Source organism: Bos grunniens, chromosome 3 (genome assembly GCF_055505025.1).
Source record: "Bos grunniens cultivar Pamir isolate PY7600 chromosome 3, Bosgru_T2T1.0, whole genome shotgun sequence".
NCBI classification, from domain to species: domain Eukaryota; kingdom Metazoa; phylum Chordata; class Mammalia; order Artiodactyla; family Bovidae; genus Bos; species Bos grunniens.
Window position 1 is genome coordinate 101,473,366 of NC_141167.1, and position 21,227 is coordinate 101,494,592.

A 21,227-nucleotide genomic window follows, 5' to 3' on the forward strand; every position below is an offset into this window, starting at 1 on the left:
TTTCCACAAGGGAGTCCAGGTAGCTCAGTGGTAAAGAATCTGCCTGCCAATGCAGGAGATGCAGGTTCAATCCCTGGATCAGGAAGATCTCCTGGAAGAAGAAATGGGAACCCGCTCTAGTATCCTTGCCTGGGAAATTCCATGAACAGAGGAGCTTGCGGGCTACAGTCCATGGGCTCACAAAGAGTCAGACATGACCCAGCAACTGAGCATGCATACACAGTTTTCCACACAGAATGAAACAGAGGCTGGTATCCTAGGGTAAGCGGGGAGTGTTACTGGCCTTGTATGAAAGGTTATTTCAAGTTAAAATAACTTTAGTTGTAAAACTGCACAGAGACCAGGGAGCCAATAATTGATCTTTATTACACAGAAATGCGAAGGCCATATGCATTAAATGGTGTTTTGCAGTGAACATTATGCAGATTCAAACTGAAGACATCCTCATCTTAATGAGATACAATATAAAAATAAACACTGACCAAGAGTTGCCAGAAGGAACTCAATTTCCACTCTCCCAATCAAGCTGAAACTCTCCACAGGAAAACCTGGTTTAAATTCATGCCAAACTGTTCAAATGGAAAGAAAAACTAAGTCAGGTAGACACATCCATGGACTGGATTTTATAGTTTTAGGGAGCCAGACTGAAGCTCTTCTCAGCTTCACATTTTTTAGGAATTTGTTTCATTTAAACTTTTTATCTTTAGTCACCTAAGCGATAACCTAAAGTGAAAAAAAGTTAAGTGAGTTGGGGAATTTTGTGGGGCTAGACAATTTTAGAGGAGGGAAAGTTACAATCTTTCATTTAATTACTTCTGATCAGGAAAATTTGATATCAGGTCTGGGTCATCTGTATTAGCCCTTTGATAGACTGTTTCTCTGTAGTGGTCAAGAGGCAAGATCCATTCAAGTATCAGCATTAAATGCTTGACATTAGCACAGTTTGGTGCCTGTCCTCTTTATATTCCCAAATGCTGGACTTATATAGGATGCTTTTAACATCAAATTGCCCTTCTGAATACGATTTTTCTCAATAAGCTTCTCTTTGCATTTACTACTGACTTAAAAAATGTTTTAAAGAATGAGTTAGACAAAGGATTGTGTTGAGACAAGACTAATGACTAGGAGGGCATCTGTGGATTAAATATAGATAAAACTACTTCCAGGACCTTTAAACACACACAGAATAGGTGGCACGAGTGGTAAAGAACCTGCCTGCCAATGCAGGAGACTAAGAGACGCGGGTTCCATTCCTGGGTTGGAAAGATTCCCTGGAGGAGGGCATGGCAACCCACTCCAGTATTCTTGTCTGGAGAATCCCATGGACAGAGGAACCTGGCAGGCTACAGCCCATAGGGTCACAAAGAATTGGACACGATTGAAGTGATTGAGCACGCCCACCCATCAATTTATGTAGGAAGCCAAAACAGGGAACAAGATCTAGAGTTTACATATATTGTCTGGACTCAGGATGGTGCTATTCAGCAATTGAAATTTACAACTCCCTAAATTCAATCAGAGTAGAGACACTTAAAGTAGCCTGGAGGAATCCAGATAGTCATATGCTAAAGAGTGGAAATTCTGATGCCACTTTCCTTCTTTGCAAATTGTATTGGTGACTGCATAAAAGAGGTGGTTAAGAGATGCATTTTTTTTTTTAATTTAGATTTCTGTTCTAATGAATGATGGAGTAGGACAATGCTGAGAGAGAGTAGAGAATATATTTATGGTTCTAGGACTGTGAGAACCAGGTAATCACATTTGGAATAGTCTCAATTTAGAAAAGGAAAGATGAGAAAATCAGTAGTGGAACATACATTTATATCTCAGAGACCATCTGCTCCAAAAATCAGTTTTATTTCCACTGCCCCTTATTCAAAGAGATGGTTACTTCAATAAGCTACATTACTTAGCAGAGCCTGAGAGATAGGCTGAAAACATATATTTAAGACAGAAAACAAATTTTAAAAAATGAGATAAATGGTTTGCTCTACATCTCACTCACATTCTATGGCTAGAGAAATCCAAATCTCACTGAAATATTCCTGATAATCCAAAAGCACACTGGATGGAAGTGAGCCAAGAAATGAGAGAAAATGTTTACCGGGTGAGTGCTGGTTCACCCAATTTATTCACCTCTGGAGTCGAAGTATAGGGAGATATAAAGCCTGCTTATAAGAGACAAGGTCTATGGAGAAGCCCTGAAGTTGCTTTCCCCAAATAACAAATTTGATTCAAGAGGGAAAAAAAAATGATGGAAAACATCTCATCACACAAAACTCGGTGATGGTGTCTCTGATAGTCACTGGCCAGCAATGGAAAAGGAGAAACCCAACAGCTGCTACGATTTATTGAAGGCTGCCAGCACAGCCCAGATCATCTCCGTGGCGCTGTGCTTTGTCCCCTCTACCTCAGGGTCCAGCTCTACTAGGTCCTTGGCTCGATTCATTGCCATATCATACTTGTCATCTGTCAGAGAGGAGAAGACATTCTCTAGCACGTCGGAGGAGTGGGCTAGCACCAGCAGTGCTAGTGTTCGCTTGTCCATACGCTGAGGGTCATTTACCCACCGCTCTAGGACACTATCTTGAAGTTTTTTCACTAGTCGTTGCTTCTCTGTTGTATTGGTCACTGGGTGAGTAGTCATGTCAAATAGGAGGAAATTCTGCTTCTCAGTGGTTAGAATACCCTTCTCTACTAGGTTCTTTGCAATTCTCTCTCTTACATTTCTCAGCTGGTACTGTAATTTGAAAGGGTTCCAGGTCTCACCTATGGGAAAAATAAATAGAATGCTTGAACAAGACTATAAACCAATTAGATTTCAGAAGACATCTATAGAATATTCTACCCTATAACAGTAGAATGCACATACTTCTCAAGTGCATATGAAACATTTTCCATGATACATCATATGTTAGGCCATAAAACAAGCTTTAATAAATTTAAAAGAATTGAAAACATACAAAGTATGCTATTCAATCACAGTGGAATTATAAATTGATAACAGAAGGACATTTGGGAAATTAAAAAGATATGTGGAAATTTAAAGACACACTCTGAAATAACCAATGAGTCAAAGAAGAAATTATAAGAAAAAATTAAAAAGTACTTTTGAGTTGAATGAACATATCAAAACTTATAGGATGCAGCTTAAAGCAGTGTAAAGACGGAAATTTATGATCCAAATGCCATATTAGAAAAGTGAAAGTCACTCAGTCCTGTCCAACTCTTTGCAACCCCATGGACTGCAGCCTGCCAGGTTCCTTTGTCCATGCAATTCTCCAGGCAAGAATACTGGAGTGGGAAGCTATTCCCTTCTCCAGAGGATCTTCCCAACCTAGGTCTTCCGCAATGCAGGTGGATACTTTACCATCTGAACCACCAGGGAAGTCTTGTATTAGAAAAGGAGATGTCAAATCAATAACCTAACCTTCTAACTTTAAAATACTAGAAAAAGAAGAAAATACTAAACCAAAGCAAGCAGGATAAAGCAAACAATAGAGAGGAAATACAGAAAATGAAAACAATAGAGAAAATCAATAAAATAAAACTCAGGTTCAGTGAAAAGATGAAAAAAACTGACAAACCCAGAGTGATCAAGGAAAAGAGAAGACTCAAAATTACTAAAATTAGGAATGAAAGAGGAGACATTACTACTAAACTTACAAAAAGTAAAAGGGTTATAAGGAATACTATGGAAAACAGTATGACAACAATTTAGACAACCTAGAAGAATGGACAAATTCCTTGAAACACAATTACCTAAACTGACTCAACAAGAAAGAGGTAATTTCAATAGAACTATAATAATACCCTGGTGGCTCAGACAGTTAAGAATCTGCCTTCAATGCAGGAGACTGGGTTCTGTCTCTGGGTTGGGAAGATCCCCTGAGGAGAAGGGAATGGCACCCCCACCCCCACCCAATGCCCCAGTATTCTTCCCTAGAGAATTCCGTGGACAGAGGAGCTTGGTGGGCTACAGTCCAAGGGGTCGCAAAGAGTCAAATATGACTGAGCAACTAATACACACACACAATAACAAGTAAAAGGCTTCCTAGGTGGTGCTACTGGTAAAGAACCAACCTGCCAATGCAGATATAAGAGACACAAATTTGATCCCTGGGTTGGGAAGATCCCCTGGAGGAGGGCGTGGTAACCCACTCTAGCATTCTCTTCTGGAAAATCCTATGGACAGAGCCTGGTGGGCTACAGTCCACTGGATTGCAAAGAATCGGACATGACTGGAGCAACTTAGCACACATAACAAGTAAACAGACTGAATAGTAACTTTAAAACTTCCCACAAAGAAAAGCGTAGTCAAGACGGCTTTTCTGGTAATTCTACCAAACATTAATGGAAAATTAATACCAATTCTTCACAAACACTTAAAAAAAAAAAAGAAGAGGCAGAGGAGGGAACACTTCCTTAGTCTAAACATTAAGTATTCCTCTGATACTAAAATGAGACAAAACTTCACAAGAAAATATAGACCAGTATCTCTTATGTATATAGGTACAAAAATACTGAACAAAATATGTACAAACAAATCTAGCAGTATAATAAAGACACAGGGAACTCTCTGACAGTCCAGTGTGCACTTTCACTGCCAAGGGCATAGATTCAATCCCTGGTCAGGGAACTAATATCCTACAAGCAGTATGGCTCAGCTGAAGGAAAAAAACAAACAACCCCATCCCTAAACTACGTAATACGATAAAGGGGGACTTAAAACAGAAATGTAAGTTTGATTTAAAATACAAAAATCAATAAAATGAAAAGCAAAAACCAAATGATCATCTCCATAGACAAAAGAAAAGCATTTGATAAAATCCAACACTCTTAACGTCATAAACACACTCCATAAGCTAGGAATAGACAGAAACTTTCTGAACTTGATAGAGGAATTTATGGAAACCTCACAGCTAGCATATTACTTAATAGGGAAAGACTGAATGTTGTCATCTTAGATCAAGGATAAGACAAGGAAGTCCATTCTCATCCTTCCTGTTCAGCACCATACTGAAAGTTCTAGGCAAGGTAATTAGGTAAGAAAAATAAAAGCCATCTGGGATACATACTGCTGCTGCTCTTTCTGCTACTGATCCTGCAGCCGCCGTTTCTGCCATCAGCCTCCAGAATTGTGAGAAAATATATTTCTGTGTTTAAAACACCCAGTCTGAACTTCTGAATGCCGGCAGAGGACATCAGGCACCCAGAAAAGCAATCCAACTCTTCGAAAGGAGGTAGGAAAAAATATAAAAGACAAAAAAAGAGACAAAAGAGGGAGGGACGGAGCTCCGTCCCGGGAAGGGAGTCTTAAAAAGAGAGAAGTTTCCAAACACCAGGAAACCTTCTCACTGCCGAATCTGTGCCGAGCTTTGGAAGCACAGAGGGCAACATAACAGGAAGAAAAAATAAATAAACAATTAAAACTCGAAGATTGCGAGTCCTACGGTAACTCCCCCAGTGGAGAAGCAGCGCAGACGCCTGCAGGCGCCATTAACAAGCGGGGGCTGGGCAGGGAGGCGCAGCGCGGGCTGCATCGCTTAGAGTAAGAATCTGGCCTGAATACCCTGAGCACTATCTGAGCGAAATAATTTGGGCTAACAAACCAGACTGTGGGATATCTACTACGCGAAAAGCCAGCCCCAACCTAAGACCGCCAGGCCCGTGCACGGAACAAAGAATTGAACAGAGATAGCCGGCTGCAGACCTTCCCCCTCCGGTGATAGGCAGCCAGAGCCGGAAGGGGGCAATCGCAGCCCCAGAGAGACATTATCTATAAAACTGTAAGCAGGCTTCTTTGCTAACTAAAACTTCTTGGGGGTCTGGACGGTTAACATCTGCCTAAGAAGGTGCGCCGGTTTTGCGCCCAGATAACCGAGTGGCGGGGAGGCGATAAGTCGCAGCATTGGCGCTCGCCAAACACCTCATCACTTGAGCTGCTCGGACCTGGGAAGAGCACAATACTCAGGCCCAACTGAGTCTGCGCCTCTGAGGACTACCCGAGTGCCTGAACCTGAGCGGCTTGGACCTGGGAGGTACATGCAACCCAGGGCCAGCCTTGGATTGTTCCCGGCGGAACAACCTAGAGCCCGAGCAGTGTGGGCAGGGAGGCTACACGCGCAGTGAGCGGGGGCAGACCCAGTGTGGCTGAGGCACTGCGAGCGCACGCCAGTGTTATTTGCTTGCAGCATCCCTCCCTCCCTCCCCACAGCGCGACTGAACAAAGAGAAGAAATACAGTTCCACCCATCAGAACACTGACACAAGCTTCCCTAACCAGGAAACCTTGACAAGCCACCTGTACAAACCCACACACAGTGAGGAATAGCCACAATAAAGAGAACTCCACAAACTGCTAGAATACAGAAAGGACACCCCATACTCAGCAATTTAAACAAGATGAAGAGACAGAGGAATAGCCAGCAGATAAAGGAACAGGATAAATGCCCACCAAACCAAACAAAAGAGGAAGAGATAGGGAATCTACCTGATAAAGAATTCCGAATAATGATAGTGAAATTGATCCAAAATCTAGAAATTAAAATGGAATCACAGATAAATAGCTTGGAGACAAGGATTGAGAAGATGCAAGAAAGGTTTAACAAGGACCTAGAAGAAATAAAAAAGAGTCAATATACAATGAATAATGCAATAAATGAAATTAAAAACACTCTGGAGGCAACAAATAGTAGAATAACAGAGGCAGAAGATAGGATTAGTGAATTAGAAGATAGAATGGTAGAAATAAATGAATCAGAATAAAAGAAAAACGAATTAAAAGAAATGAGGACAATCTCAGAGACCTCCAGGACAATATTAAATGCTACAACATTCGAATCATAGGGGTTCCAGAAGAAGAAGACAAAAAGAAAGACCATGAGAAAATACTTGAGGAGATAATAGTTGAAAACTTCCCTAAACTGGGGAAGGAAATAATCACCCAAGTCCAAGAAACCCAGAGAATCCCAAACAGGATAAACCCAAGGCGAAACACCCCAAGACACATATTACTCAAATTAACAAAGATCAAACACAAAGAACAAATATTAAAAGCAGCAAGGGAAAAACAACAAATAACACACAAGGGAATTCCCATAAGGATAACAGCTGATCTTTCAATAGAAACTCTTCAAGCCAGGAGGGAATGGCAAGACATACTTAAAATGATGAAAGAAAATAACCTACAGCCCAGATTATTGTACCCAGCAAGGATTTCATTCAAGTATGAAGGAGAAATCAAAAGCTTCTCAGATAAGCAAAAGCTGAGAGAATTCTGCACCACCAAACCAGCTCTACAACAAATACTAAAGGATATTCTCTAGACAGGAAACACAAAAATGGTGTACAAATTCGAACCCCAAACAATAAAGTAAATGGCAACGGGATCATACTTATCAGTAATTACCTTAAACGTAAATGGGTTGAATGCCCCAACCAAAAGACAAAGACTGGCTGAATGGATACAAAAACAAGACCCCTACATATGTTGTCTACAGGAGACCCACCTCAAAACAGGGGACACATACAGACTGAAAGTGAAGGGCTGGAAAAAGATTTTCCATGCAAATAGGGACCAAAAGAAAGCAGGAGTAGCAATACTCATATCAGATAAAATAGACTTTAAAACAAAGGCTGTGAAAAGAGACAAAGAAGGTCACTACATAATGATCAAAGGATCAATCCAAGAAGAAGATATAACAATTATAAATATATATGCACCCAACACGGGAGCACCGCAGTATGTAAGACAAATGCTAACAAGTATGAAAGGAGAAATTAACAATAACACAATAATAGTGGGAGACTTTAATACCCCACTCACACCTATGGATAGATCAACTAAACAGAAAATTAATAAGGAAACACAAACTTTAAACAATACAATAGACCAGTTAGACCTAATTGATATCTATAGGACATTTCATCCCAAAACAATGAATTTCACCTTTTTCTCAAGCGCACATGGAACCTTCTCCAGGATAGATCACATCCTGGGCCATAAAGCTAGCCTTGGTAAATTCAAAAAAATAGAAATCATTCCAAGCATCTTTTCTGACCACAATGCAGTAAGATTAGATCTCAATTACAGGAGAAAAACTATTAAAAATTCCAACATATGGAGGCTGAACAACACGCTGCTGAATAACCAACAAATCACAGAAGAAATCAAAAAAGAAATCAAAATTTGCATAGAAACGAATGAAAATGAAAACACAACAACCCAAAACCTGTGGGACACAGTAAAAGCAGTCCTAAGGGGAAAGTTCATAGCAATACAGGCACACCTCAAGAAACAAGAAAAAAGTCAAATAAATAACCTAACTCTACACCTCAAACAACTAGAAAAGGAAGAAATGAAGAACCCCAGGGTTAGTAGAAGGAAAGAAATCTTAAAAATTAGAGCAGAAATAAATGCAAAAGAAACAAAAGAGACCATAGCAAAAATCAACAAAGCCAAAAGCTGGTTCTTTGAAAGGATAAATAAAATTGACAAACCATTAGCCAGACTCATCAAGAAACAAAGGGAGAAAAATCAAATCAATAAAATTAGAAATGACACTGGAGAGATCACAACAGACAACATAGAAATACAAAGGATCATAAGAGACTATTATCAACAATTATATGCCAATAAAATGGACAACGAGGAAGAAATGGACAAATTCTTAGAAAAGTACAACTTTCCAAAACTCGACCAGGAAGAAATAGAAAACCTTAACAGACCCATCACAAGCATGGAAATTGAAACTGTAATCAAAAATCTTCCAGCAAACAAAAGCCCAGGTCCAGACGGCTTCACAGCTGAATTCTACCAAAAATTTAGAGAAGAGCTAACACCTATCCTGCTCAAACTCTTCCAGAAAATTGCAGAGGAAGGTAAACTTCCAAAGTCATTCTATGAGGCCACCATCACCCTAATACCAAAACCTGACAAAGATGCCACAAAAAAAAGAAAACTATAGGCCAATATCACTGATGAACATAGATGCAAAAATCCTAAACAAAATTCTAGCAATCAGAATCCAACAACACATTAAAAAGATCATACACCATGACCAAGTGGGCTTTATCCCAGGGATGCAAGGATTCTTCAATATCCGCAAATCAATCAATGTAATACACCACATTAACAAATTGAAAAACAAAAACCATATGATTATCTCAATAGATGCAGAGAAAGCCTTTGACAAAATTCAACACCCATTTATGATAAAAACTCTCCAGAAAGCAGGAATAGAAGGAACATACCTCAACATAATAAAAGCTATATATGACAAACCCACAGCAAACATTATCCTCAATGGTGAAAAATTGAAAGCATTTCCTCTAAAGTCAGGAACAAAACAAGGGTGCCCACTTTCACCATTACTATTCAACATAGTTTTGGAAGTTTTGGCTACAGCAATCAGAGCAGAAAAAGAAATAAAAGGAATCCAAATTGGAAAAGAAGAAGTAAAACTCTCACTATTTGCAGATGACATGATCCTCTACATAGAAAACCCTAAAGACTCCACCAGAAAATTACTAGAACTAATCAATGATTATAGTAAAGTTGCAGGATATAAAATCAACACACAGAAATCCCTTGCATTCCTATACACTAATAATGAGAAAACAGAAAGAGAAATTAAGGAAACAATTCCATTCACCATTGCAACGAAGAGAATAAAATACTTAGGAATATATCTACCTAAAGAAACTAAAGACCTATATATAGAAAACTATAAAACACTGGTGAAAGAAATCAAAGAGGACACTAATAGATGGAGAAATATACCATGTTCATGGATTGGAAGAATCAATATAGTGAAAATGAGTATACTACCCAAAGCAATTTATAGATTCAATGCAATCCCTATTAAGCTACCAACAGTATTCTTCACAGAGCTAGAACAAATAATTTCACAATTTGTATGGAAATACAAAAAACCTCGAATAGCCAAAGCGATCTTGAGAAAGAAAAATGGAACTGGAGGAATCAACCTACCTGACTTCAGGCTCTACTACAAAGCCACAGTTATCAAGACAGTATGGTACTGGCACAAAGACAGAAATATAGATCAATGGAACAAAATAGAAAGCCCAGAGATAAATCCACGCACATATGGACACCTTATCTTTGACAAAGGAGGCAAGAATATACAGTGGATTAAAGACAATCTCTTTAACAAGTGGTGCTGGGAAATCTGGTCAACCACTTGTAAAAGAATGAAACTAGAACACTTTCTAACACCATATACAAAAATAAACTCAAAATGGATTAAAGATCTCAACGTAAGACCAGAAACTATAAAACTCCTAGAGGAGAACATAGGCAAAACACTCTCTGACATACATCACAGCAGGATCCTCTATGACCCACCTCCCAGAATATTGGAAATAAAAGCAAAAATAAACAAATGGGACCTAATTAAACTTAAAAGCTTCTGCACATCAAAGGAAACTATTAGCAAGGTGAAAAGACAGCCTTCAGAATGGGAGAAAATAATAGCAAATGAAGCAACCGACAAACAACTAATCTCAAAAATATACAAGCAACTCCTACAGCTCAACTCCAGAAAAATAAATGACCCAATCAAAAAATGGGCCAAAGATCTAAATAGACATTTCTCCAAAGAAGACATACAGATGGCTAACAAACACTTGAAAAGATGTTCAACATCACTCTTTATCAGAGAAATGCAAATCAAAACCACTATGAGGTACCATTTCACACCAGTCAGAATGGCTGCGATCCAAAAGTCTACAAATAATAAATGCTGGAGAGGGTGTGGAGAAAAGGGAACCCTCTTACACTGTTGGTGGGAATGCAAATTAGTACAGCCACTATGGAGAACAGTGTGGAGATTCCTTAAAAAACTGGAAATAGAACTGCCTTATGATCCAGCAATCCCACTGCTGGGCATACACACTGAGGAAACCAGAAGGGAAAGAGACACGTGTACCCCAATGTTCATCGCAGCACTGTTTATAATAGCCAGGACATGGAAGCAACCTAGATGTCCATCAGCAGATGAATGGATAAGAAAGCTGTGGTACATATACACAATGGAGTATTACTCAGCCATTAAAAAGAATACATTTGAATCAGTTCTAATGAGGTGGATGAAACTGGAGACTATTATACAGAGTGAAGTAAGCCAGAAGGAAAAACATAAATACAGTATACTAACGCATGTATATGGAATTTAGAAAGATGGTAACGATAACCCTGTGTACGAGACAGCAAAAGAGACACTGATGTATAGAACAGTCTTATGGACTCTGTGGGAGAGGGTGGGAAGATTTGGGAGAATGTCATTGAAACATGTGAAATGTCATGTATGAAACGAGATGCCAGTCCAGGTTCAGTGCACGATGCTGGATGCTTGGGGCTGGTGCGCTGGGAAGGCCCAGGGGGATGGTATGGGGAGGTTGGGAGGAAGGAGGGTTCAGGATGGGGAGCATGTGATTTTTTTTAATTAAAAAAATAAAAGAAAAAAAAAAAAAAAGCCATCTGGATTAGATAAGTTAAACTATTTTTATTTTCAACTGAAATTTTTATTTCAATTTTAATTACAGCAAAATTATAAGTAACAAAAGAAAAAAATTAGGTGAAATGGATCAAAATAAAAAACTTATACTTCAAAGGATACCATTCAGAAACTGAAAAAACAACCCATAGAATTGGAGAAAATTTTTGCAAATCATGTATCTGAAAAGATATGTATTTAGAACATATTTTAAAAGTACAACTCAATAGTAGAAAGCAAACCCAATTTAAAAATGGGCAAAGGATTTGAACAGACAATTCTCCAAAGAAAATATACAAATGGCCAATAAACACATATACAGATGCTCAACATCATTAGTCATTAGGGGATGCAAATAAAAATCACAATGTGATACCTCTATGTATCACTGCTGCCGCTAAGTCGCTTCAGTCGTGTCCGACTCTGTGTGACCCCATAGACAGCAGCCCACCAGGCTCCCCCGTCCCCGGGATTCTCCAGGCAAGAACACTGGAGTGGGTTGCCATTTCCTTCTCCAATGCATGAAAGTGAAAAGTGAAAGTGAAGTTGCTCAGTTGTGTCCGACTCTTAGCGACTCCATGGACTGCAGCCCACCAGGCTCCTCTGTCCATGGGATTTTCCAGGCAAGAGTACTGGAGTGGGGTTGCCATTGCCTTCTCCCATGTATCACTAGGATAGCTAAAATTACAAAGACAGAGAATAACAAGTGTTGATGAGGGTGTGAAGGAACTGAAACTCTCACACACTGGTGGTAAGAATGTAAAACAGTCTGTATTGAAAAACAGTCCCTATTCCTGTCCTCAAGAAATTTACAATCTAGTATGGGGTGAAAGTGGGGACACAAAAATAGTATTTGAAGTAATCCCTAGTGACAAACTGGATATACTTGACCAGTTGAGTTCAGTTCAGTCACTCAGTTGTGTCTGACTCTTTGCGACCCCATGGACTGCAGCACCCCAGGCTTCCCTATCCATCACCAACTCCCAGAGCTTACACAAACTCATGTCCATCAAGTTGGTGATGCCATCCAACCATCTCATCCTCTGTCGTCCCCTTCCCACCTTCAATCTTTCCCAGCATCAGGGTCTTTTCAAATGAACCAGTTCTTCGCATCAGGTGGCCAAAGTATTAGAGTTTCAGCTCCAGCATCAGTCTTTCCAATGAACATTCAGGACTGATTTCCTTTAGGATGGACTGGTTGGATCTCCTGGCAGTCCAAGGGACTCTCAAGAGTCTTCTCCAACACCACAGTTCAAAAGCATCAATTCTTCGGCACTCAGCTTTCTTTATAGTCCAACTCTCACATCCATACATGACTACTGCAAAAACCATAGCTCTGATGAGACAAACCTTTATTGGCAAAGTAATGCCTCTGCTTTTTAATATGCTGTCTAGGCTGGTCATAACTTTTCTTCCAAGGAGCAAGTGTCTTTTCATTTCATGGCTGCAGTCACCATCTGTAGTGATTTTAGAGCCCCCCCAAATAAAGTCTGTCACTATTTCCATTTGTTCCGCATCTATTTGCCATGAAGCAATGGGACCGGATGCTATGATCTTCGTTTTCTGAATGTTGAGCTTTAAGCCAACTTTTTGACCCCTCTTTCACTTTCATCAAGAGGCTCTTTAGTCCTTCTTCGCTTTCTGCCATAAGGATAGTGTCATGTGCATATCTGAGGTTACTGATATTTCTCCCGGCAATCTTGATTCCAGCTTGTGCCTCATCCAGCCCAGGATTTCTCATGATGTACTCTGCATATAAGTTAAATAAGTAGGGTGACAATATACAGCCTTGACATAGTCCTTTCCTGGTTTGGAACCAGTCTGTTTTTGTATGTCCAGTTCTAACTGTTGCTTCTTGATCTGCATACAGATTTCTCAGGACGCAGATGGGTCTGTTATTCCCATCTCTTTAAGAATTTTCCAGCTTGTTGTGATCCAAACAGTCAAAGGCCTTGGCATAGTCAAAAAGCAAAAATAGATGTTTTTCTGGAATTCTCTTGCTTTTTCGTTGATCCAATGGATGTTAGCAATTTGATCTTTGGTTCCTCTGTCTTTTCCAAATCCAGCGGGAACATCTGGAAGTTCACGGTTCATGTACTGTTGAAGCCTGGCTTGGAGAATTTTTAGCATTACTTTGCTAGAATGTGAAATGAGTGCAATTGTGCAGTAGTTTGAACATTCTTTGGCACTGCCATTCTTTAGCATTGCCTTTCTTTGGAATTGGAAAGAAAACGGACCTTTTCCAGTCCTGTGGCCACTGCTGAGTTTTCCAAAATTGAGCGAAGCACTTTAAAAGCATTGTCTTTTAGGATTTGAAATAGCTCAACCAGAATTCCGTCACCTCCACTAGCTTTGTTTTTAGTGATGCTTCCTAAGGCCCACTTGACTTCACATTCCAGGATGTCTGGCTCTAGGTGAGTGATCACACCATCGTCGTTATCTGGGTCATGAAGATCTTTTTTGTATAATTCTTCTGTGTATTCTTGCCACCTCTTCTTAATATCTTCTGCTTCTGTTAGGTACATACCATTTCTGTCCTTTATTATGCTTATCTTTGCATGAAATTTTCCCTTGGTATCTCTAATTTTCTTGAAGGGATCACTAGTCTTTCTCATTCTATTGTCTTCCTCTATTTCTTTGCATTGATCACTGAGGAAGGCTTTCTTATCTCTCCTTGCTATTCTTTGGAACTCTGCATTCAAATAGGTATATCTTTCCTTTTCTCCTTTGCCTTTCACATCTTTTCGGCTATTTGTAAGGCCTCCTTGGACAACTATTGTGCCTTTTTGCATTTCTTTTTCTTGGGGATGGTCTTGTTCACTGACTCCTATACAATGTCACAAACCGTCCATAGTTCTTCAGGCACTCTATCAGATCTAATTCCTTGAATCTATTTGTCACTTCCACTGTATAATCGTAACAGATTTGATTTAGGTCATACCTGAATGGTCTAGTGGTTTTTCCTACTTTCTTACAATTTAAGTCTGAATTTGGCAATGAGGCATTCATGATCTGAGCCATAGTCAGCTCCCGGTCTTATTTTTGCTGGCTGTATAGAGTTTCTCCATCTTTGACTGCAAAGAATATAATCAATCTGATTTCGGTGTTGACCATCTGGTGATGTCCGTTTGTAGAGTCTTCTCTTGTTTTGTTCGAAGAAGGTGTTTGCTATGACCAGTGTGTTCTCTTGGCAAAACTGTTAGCCTCTGACCTGCTTTGTTTTGTACTTCAAGGCCAAACTTGCCTGATAATCCAGGTGTCTCTTGACTTCCTACTTTTGCATTTCAGTTCCCTATAATGAAAAGGACATCTCTTTTGGGTGTTAGTTCTAGAAGGTCTTGTAGGTCTTCATAGAACCGTTCAACTTCAGCTTCTTCAGAGTTACTGGTTGGGGCATAGACTTGGATTATTGTGATATTGAATGGTTTGCCTTGGAAATGAACAGAGATCATTCTGTCATTTTTGAGACTGCACCCAAGTACTGCATTTCAGACTCTTTTGTTGACTATGATGGCTACTTCACCTCTTCTAAGGGATTCTTGCCCACAGTAGTAGATATAATGGTCATCTGAATTAAATTCACCCATTCCAGTCCATTTTAGTTCGTTGATTCCTAAAATGTCGATGTTCACTCTTGCCATCTCCTGTTTGACCACTTCCAATTTGCCTTGATTCATGGACCTAACATTCCAGGTTCCTATGCAATATTGCTCGTTACAGCATAGGACTTTACTTTCATTACCAGTCACATCCACAACTGGGCGTTGTTTTTGCTTTGATTCCGTCTCTTCATTCTTTCTGGAGTTATTTCTCCACTGATCTCCAGTAGCATACTGGGCACCTACTGACCTGGGGAGTTCATCCTTCAGTGTCCTATCTTTTTGCCTTATCATACTGTTCATGGGGTTCTCAAGGCAAGAATACTAAAGTGGTTTGCCATTCCCTTCTCCAGTGGGCCATGTTTAGTCAGAACTCTCCACCATGACCTGTCCGTCTTGGATGGCCCTACATGGCATGGCTCATAGTTTCATTGAGTTAGACAAGGCTGGGGTCAATGTGATTATAGCTGATAAAGTTCTTTAGAATGTTAACTATTGAGAGAGTACATCTGGGATAATGGCAGCAAGTATTAGAAATTCATCTCTCCACCTAGACAATAATTATACTAGTAGCATCTATCTGAAACAATTGTTTTTGGAACTCTTGAGTTTCCACGAACACTTGTCAGTTCCAGGGGAAGCTAGGCTGGCAAACTGTGGTCAATATCAATTTCAGTCAATTTCAGCCTTCAGTGCAGCAGTGACTACTTAGCCCCCAGTCCCATGAAAGGTAGCTGTGGGAACAGAAATCTGTAGTTCTGGTGTAGCCTGCTGGAATCAGGATGGGCAATAAGGACCCTGTCTTTGAAATCTCAGGACCAGTGTTCTGGTTATGGATTGTAGCTTCTGATGGCTGACATACAGCTAAAGGCTGCCACTGTTCTAATCCCCTCCAGTTGAAGCAGCTTCCAGGGGATTTAAAAAAGAAGTTTCTTTTACATTCAGAAACAACTGCATGTACACAGTATTTAATAAAGCAACTGTGCTTGCTTAAGAAAACATGTAATCTCTGAAGTACAACCTTGGAAAAGACCTGAGATCTGAAGCTTTCACCTCAGTTGGATCTACAACACAGAGAAACCATAATATAATCAACAAAATAACAACAAACAACTCAGCAAAACCTGGGGAATGGGGAAAGTCTGATTTCCAAAGTTACTGAATTATAAGATTTCAATATCCAGCTTTCAACAACAAAAAAATTACAAGACACATAGAAAAAGGTATGTTCCACTAAAAGGGACAAGAGAAAAAGAGAAAATTTGTACTTAGGGAAGCCCAGATGTCAAGTTTACTAGATAAATACTTGAAAACAGCTGTTTTAAGGATGTTTCTTTATGATGCTTTCTTTAGCAAATAGCTAAAGGAAGACATGGACAAAGACAGGAAAATGATGAAGAAAATTAGAATACCAATAAAGAGATAGAAATTACAAAAAGGAACCAAAAAGAAAATCTGGAGCTTAAATACAACAGCTAAAATGAAGAATATACTATATGGGTTCAAAAACAGATTTAAGCAGGCAGAAGAATTAGCAAATTTGAAGATAGTACAATTGAAGTAATAAAGTTTAGGGAAAAACAACAAAAAAAGTGAATGAAGCCTAAGGAACCTCTGAGACACCATCAAATGGACTAATATTTTCATTGTAGGAATGCCAGAGGAGAAGAGAGAGAAAGGGCAGAAAAATATTTGAAAAAATAATAGCTGAAAATGGTCTAAATTTCATGAAAGACATGAATCTACAAATCTAAGATACTTAATGAGCTCAATGTTGACTAAAACATCCAAGATAGATTATAATCTAACTATTGAAAGCCAAAGATAAACAATCTTTTAAAACCAATTTTAAATTGAAGTATAGTTAATTTACAATGTTATGTTAGTTTTAGATGTGTGGTATTGAGTTACACGCACATATATTTGGGCTTCTCTGGTGGCTCAGATGATAAAGAATACACCTGCAGTGCAGGAGACCTGCGTTCGATCCCAAGTTGCGAAGATCCCCTGGAGAAGGGATGGCTACCCAACTCCAGTATTCTTGCCTGGAGAATTCCATGGACAGAGCAGCCTGGCAGGCTACAGTCTATGGGGTTACAAAGAGTCAGACAAGACTGAGTAATTTTCATACACACATACACACACACATATATTTTAGATTCTTTTCCATTCTAGGTTATTATAATTTACTGACTATATAGTTCCCTGTGCTATATAGTAGGTCCCTACTGTCTACCTATTTTATATATGCTGTGCTTAGTCACTCAGTCATGTCCAACTCTTTGTGACCCCATGGACTGTAGCCTGCCAGGCTCCTCCTCTCCATGGGCATTCTCCAGGCAAGAATACTGGAGTGGGTTGCCATGCCCTCCTCCAGGGGATCTTCCCAACCCAGGGATCAAACCCAGGTCTCCCATACTGTAGGCAGATTCTTTACTGTCTGAGCTATCAGGGAAACCCATGAATACTGGAGTGGGTAGCCTATCCCTCTCCTTCAGGAGATCTTCCTGACCCAGGAATGGAACCAGGGTCTCCTGCATTGCAGGTGGATTCTTTATCAGCTGAGCTAACTATTAGTCCCAAACTCCTAATTTATCTATCCGCCCCCCACCGACTTCTGCTATCCACTGTCATAACCATAAGTTTGTTTTTTATTTCTGTGAGTCTATTTCTGTTTTATAAATAGTTCATTTATATAATTTTTAAAGATTCCACATATAAGTGATATCATATGGTATTTGTCTTTTGTTGTTGTTGTTGTTAGCTCATATCTTTATTAACCAATATACAATTACTTGTCTTCTGGTTTGTTGAAATAATAGGTCAGACAACATTTGCCAGAATAATGTCTGTCGAAGTGACTGGCCATAAAAACTCCAGCACCACATTCATCTGAGGGACACTCCCGGCGAAGGCGACTGATTTTGCCATTCTCATCCGCCTTAGAGTATTTCGGAACAGCCAATTTAACCTTCTTTCTCTTATGCTTGTTCTTCTTAGAAGTGGTGTAAGACTTCTTCCTTTTCTTAGCGCCACAAAGTCTCCACACTAGATGAAGAGTGGACTCCTTTTGAATGTTGTAGTCAGACAAAGTATGTCCATCTTTCAGTTGCTTGCCAGCAAAGATCAGTCTTTGCTGGTCAGGAGGAATTCTTTCCTTATTCTGGATCTTGGCCTTTACATTTTCTATTGTATCTGAGGGCTCGACCTCGAGAGTGATGATGTTCCCTATTAGAGTCTTCACGAAAATCTGCATCTTGGCAGCATTTCCACCACAGATGGCGGATCCGAAAGTGGTATTTGTCTTTTTCTGTCTGAGTTACTTCACTTAATATGATAATCTCTAGGTCCATCCATATTGATGCCAATGGCATTCTTTCATTCTTTTTCATTATCGAGTAATATTCATATATATATATGGATATATATACACATATATATATATAATCTTTATCCATTCAGCTGTTGACAGACATTTAGGTTGCTTCCATGTCTTGACTATTGTAAATAGTGCTGCTATGAACACTGGGTTGCATTTATCTTTTTGAATTAGAATTTTCTCAGATATATATGCCTAGGAGTGTGATTGACAGATTGTATGTAGCTCTACTTTTAGTTTTTTAAGGAAACTCTATACTGTTCTCCATATTGGCTGCACCAATTTACATTCCTACCAAATATAGGAAGATTTTTTTTGTTCCACACCCTCTCCAGCATTAATTTAGTTTACAAAGATAAAGAATCTTAAAAGCAGGAAGAGAGAAGTGAGTTGTCATACACAAAATATCTTCAATAAGATTATCACCAGACTTCTCATCAGAAACTTTGGAGGCTAGAAGACAGTGGGTTGACATACTCAAAGGGCTCAAAGAAAAAAATCTGTCACCTAAGAATTCTATATCCAGAAAAAGTGTCCTTGAAAAATGAAATTAAGAGTTTCCCAGGTAAATAAGGAGAAGGCAATGGTACCCCACTTCAGTACTCTTGCCTGGAAAATCCCATGGACAGAGGAGCCTGGTGGGCCGCAGTCCATGGGGTTGCTAGGAATCGGACATGACTGAGCAACTTCACTTTCACTTTTCATTTTCAGGCATTGGAGAAGGAAATGGCAACCCACTCCAGTGTTCTTGCCTGGAGAATCCCAGGGACGGGGGAGCCCGGTGGGCTGCCATCTATGAGGTCGAACAGGGTCGAACACGACTGAAGTGACTTAGTAGCAGGTAAATAAAAATTGAGGAAGGCTGTCACCACTAGACTCGCCCTGCAAGAAATGCTAAAAAGTACTGCAGACTGAAATGAAGGGAAGCTAGAAGTAACTTGAAGCAGTAATGAAGAAATAAAGACACCCAATAAAAGTTAAATACACGGACAACTATAAAAGTTAATTTTGGTTTGTAACTCTATTTTTTATTTCCTATATACTTTAAAAGACAGATGCATTAAAGAACATTAACCTATGTTATTGGTCACACAATTTATAAAGGTATAATCTGTGACATCAAAACAGAGAGTGGAATGGAGCTGTATAGGAACAGAATTTTTGTGTTATTGAAGTTAAGTTGGTATAAGTTCAAATTAGGTTGTCATAACTTTAAGACATAAAATGTAATCCCCATGGTGCAACAAAGAAAATGTCTATAGAATATACACTAAAGAAAATGAGAAGGGAATCAAAATGTTTCACTATAAAAAAATCAACCAAACATAAAAGGAGATAGTAATGCAGGAAATGAAGGACAAAAATCTATACGCCATATAGAAAACAAATAGCAAAATGGTAGAAGTGTCTCCTTATCAGTAATTACTTTATTTATTTATTCTTGATTGCACTGGGTCTTCGTTGCTGCGCACGAGCTTTCTCTAGCTGTGGCGAGCAGGGGCTTATGCTCTAGTTGTGGTGGGAGGACTTCTCCTGTTGCAGAGCACTGGCTCCAGGGTATGCAGGCTTCAGTAGTTTTGGCACATGGGCTTAGCTGCCCCATGGGATGTGGGATCTTCCCAGGCCAGGGATCGAACCAGTGTCCCTTGCATTGCAAGGCAGATTTTTTAACCACTAGACCACCAGGGAAGCCCCAGTAATTACTTTCAGTGTAAACATATTAAACTGTTTAATCATAAGAAAATATTGGCAGGATGGGTTAAAAAACATGATTCAACTATATGCTGTTTATGAGAGACTCACTTTAGATCAAAGGACACAGACAGGTTGAAAGTGAATGGATGGAAAAAGATATTCCACTCAAATAGTAACCAAAAAAGAGAAGGGATGTCTATACTAATTTTGGACAAAATACACTTTAAATCATATAAGACAAAAGAGACACAGAGACATTATATATTAATAAAAGGTTCAGTACCACAAGAAGATAAAACAATTATAAATATTTACACTCCTAATAACAGACTCAAAATACATGAAACAAAATGGACAGAACAGACAGAAGTAAACAGTTTTGTATCAACCTACTTGCACAATACATGTTCTTCTCAGATTTATATGGCACATTCTCCAGGACACCATATGTTAGGCCATAAAATAAATCTCAATATATTTCAAAAGATAGATATCATACAAAGTATCTTCTCTGACCATAGTGGGATGAAATTAGACATCAATAAAAGAAGGAAAATGAAAATTTGCCTATATGTGTAAATTAAACAAGCTACAAGGAGATTGAACCAGTCCATCCTAAAGGAGACCAGTCCTAGGTGTTGTTCACTGGAAGGACTGATGTTGAGGCTGAAACTCCAATACTTTGGCCACCTCATGCAAAGAGTTGACTCATTGGAAAAGACCCTGATGCTGGGAGGGATTGGAGGCAGCAGGAGAAGGGGACAACAGAGGATGAGATGGCTGGATGGCATCACCGACTTGATGCACATGAGTTTGGGTGAACTCTGGGAGTTGGTGATGGACAGGGAGGTCTGGCGTGCTGTGATTCATGGGGTCGCAAAAAGTCGGACACGACTGAGCGACTGAACTGAACTGAACTGAAACACCAATGTGTCAAAGAAGAAATCACAAAGGAAATTAGAAAATACTTAGAAATGGATGAAAACACAACATATGAAATTATATGGGATGCAGTGAAAGCAGAGGGAAATTTGCT

General features: G+C 39.4%; 1 protein-coding gene and 1 pseudogene across 5 annotated transcripts in view; both read right to left on the minus strand.

The window, feature by feature from the left end:
- Positions 1 to 347: 347 nt before the first annotated feature.
- The window catches only part of GOLPH3L (golgi phosphoprotein 3 like), a 55,309-nt gene continuing 34,429 nt past the window's right edge, over positions 348 to 21,227 (minus strand). For 3 of the 4 annotated variants that reach the window (XM_086392476.1, XM_086392477.1, XM_086392475.1), the window contains one exon: positions 348 to 2,769. In XM_086392476.1, coding sequence (XP_086248602.1) covers positions 2,342 to 2,769 — 428 coding nt within the window. In that variant the 3' untranslated portion in view covers positions 348 to 2,341. Of the gene's footprint in view, positions 2,770 to 11,507; positions 12,197 to 21,227 lie in introns of those variants that run through there. The other variant, XM_086392478.1, reaches the window with a different exon arrangement.
- On the minus strand, positions 17,876 to 18,818 carry LOC147376414 (ubiquitin-ribosomal protein eS31 fusion protein pseudogene; annotated as a pseudogene). Its single transcript, XR_015160973.1, has one exon. The product of XR_015160973.1 is annotated as a ubiquitin-ribosomal protein eS31 fusion protein pseudogene (transcript).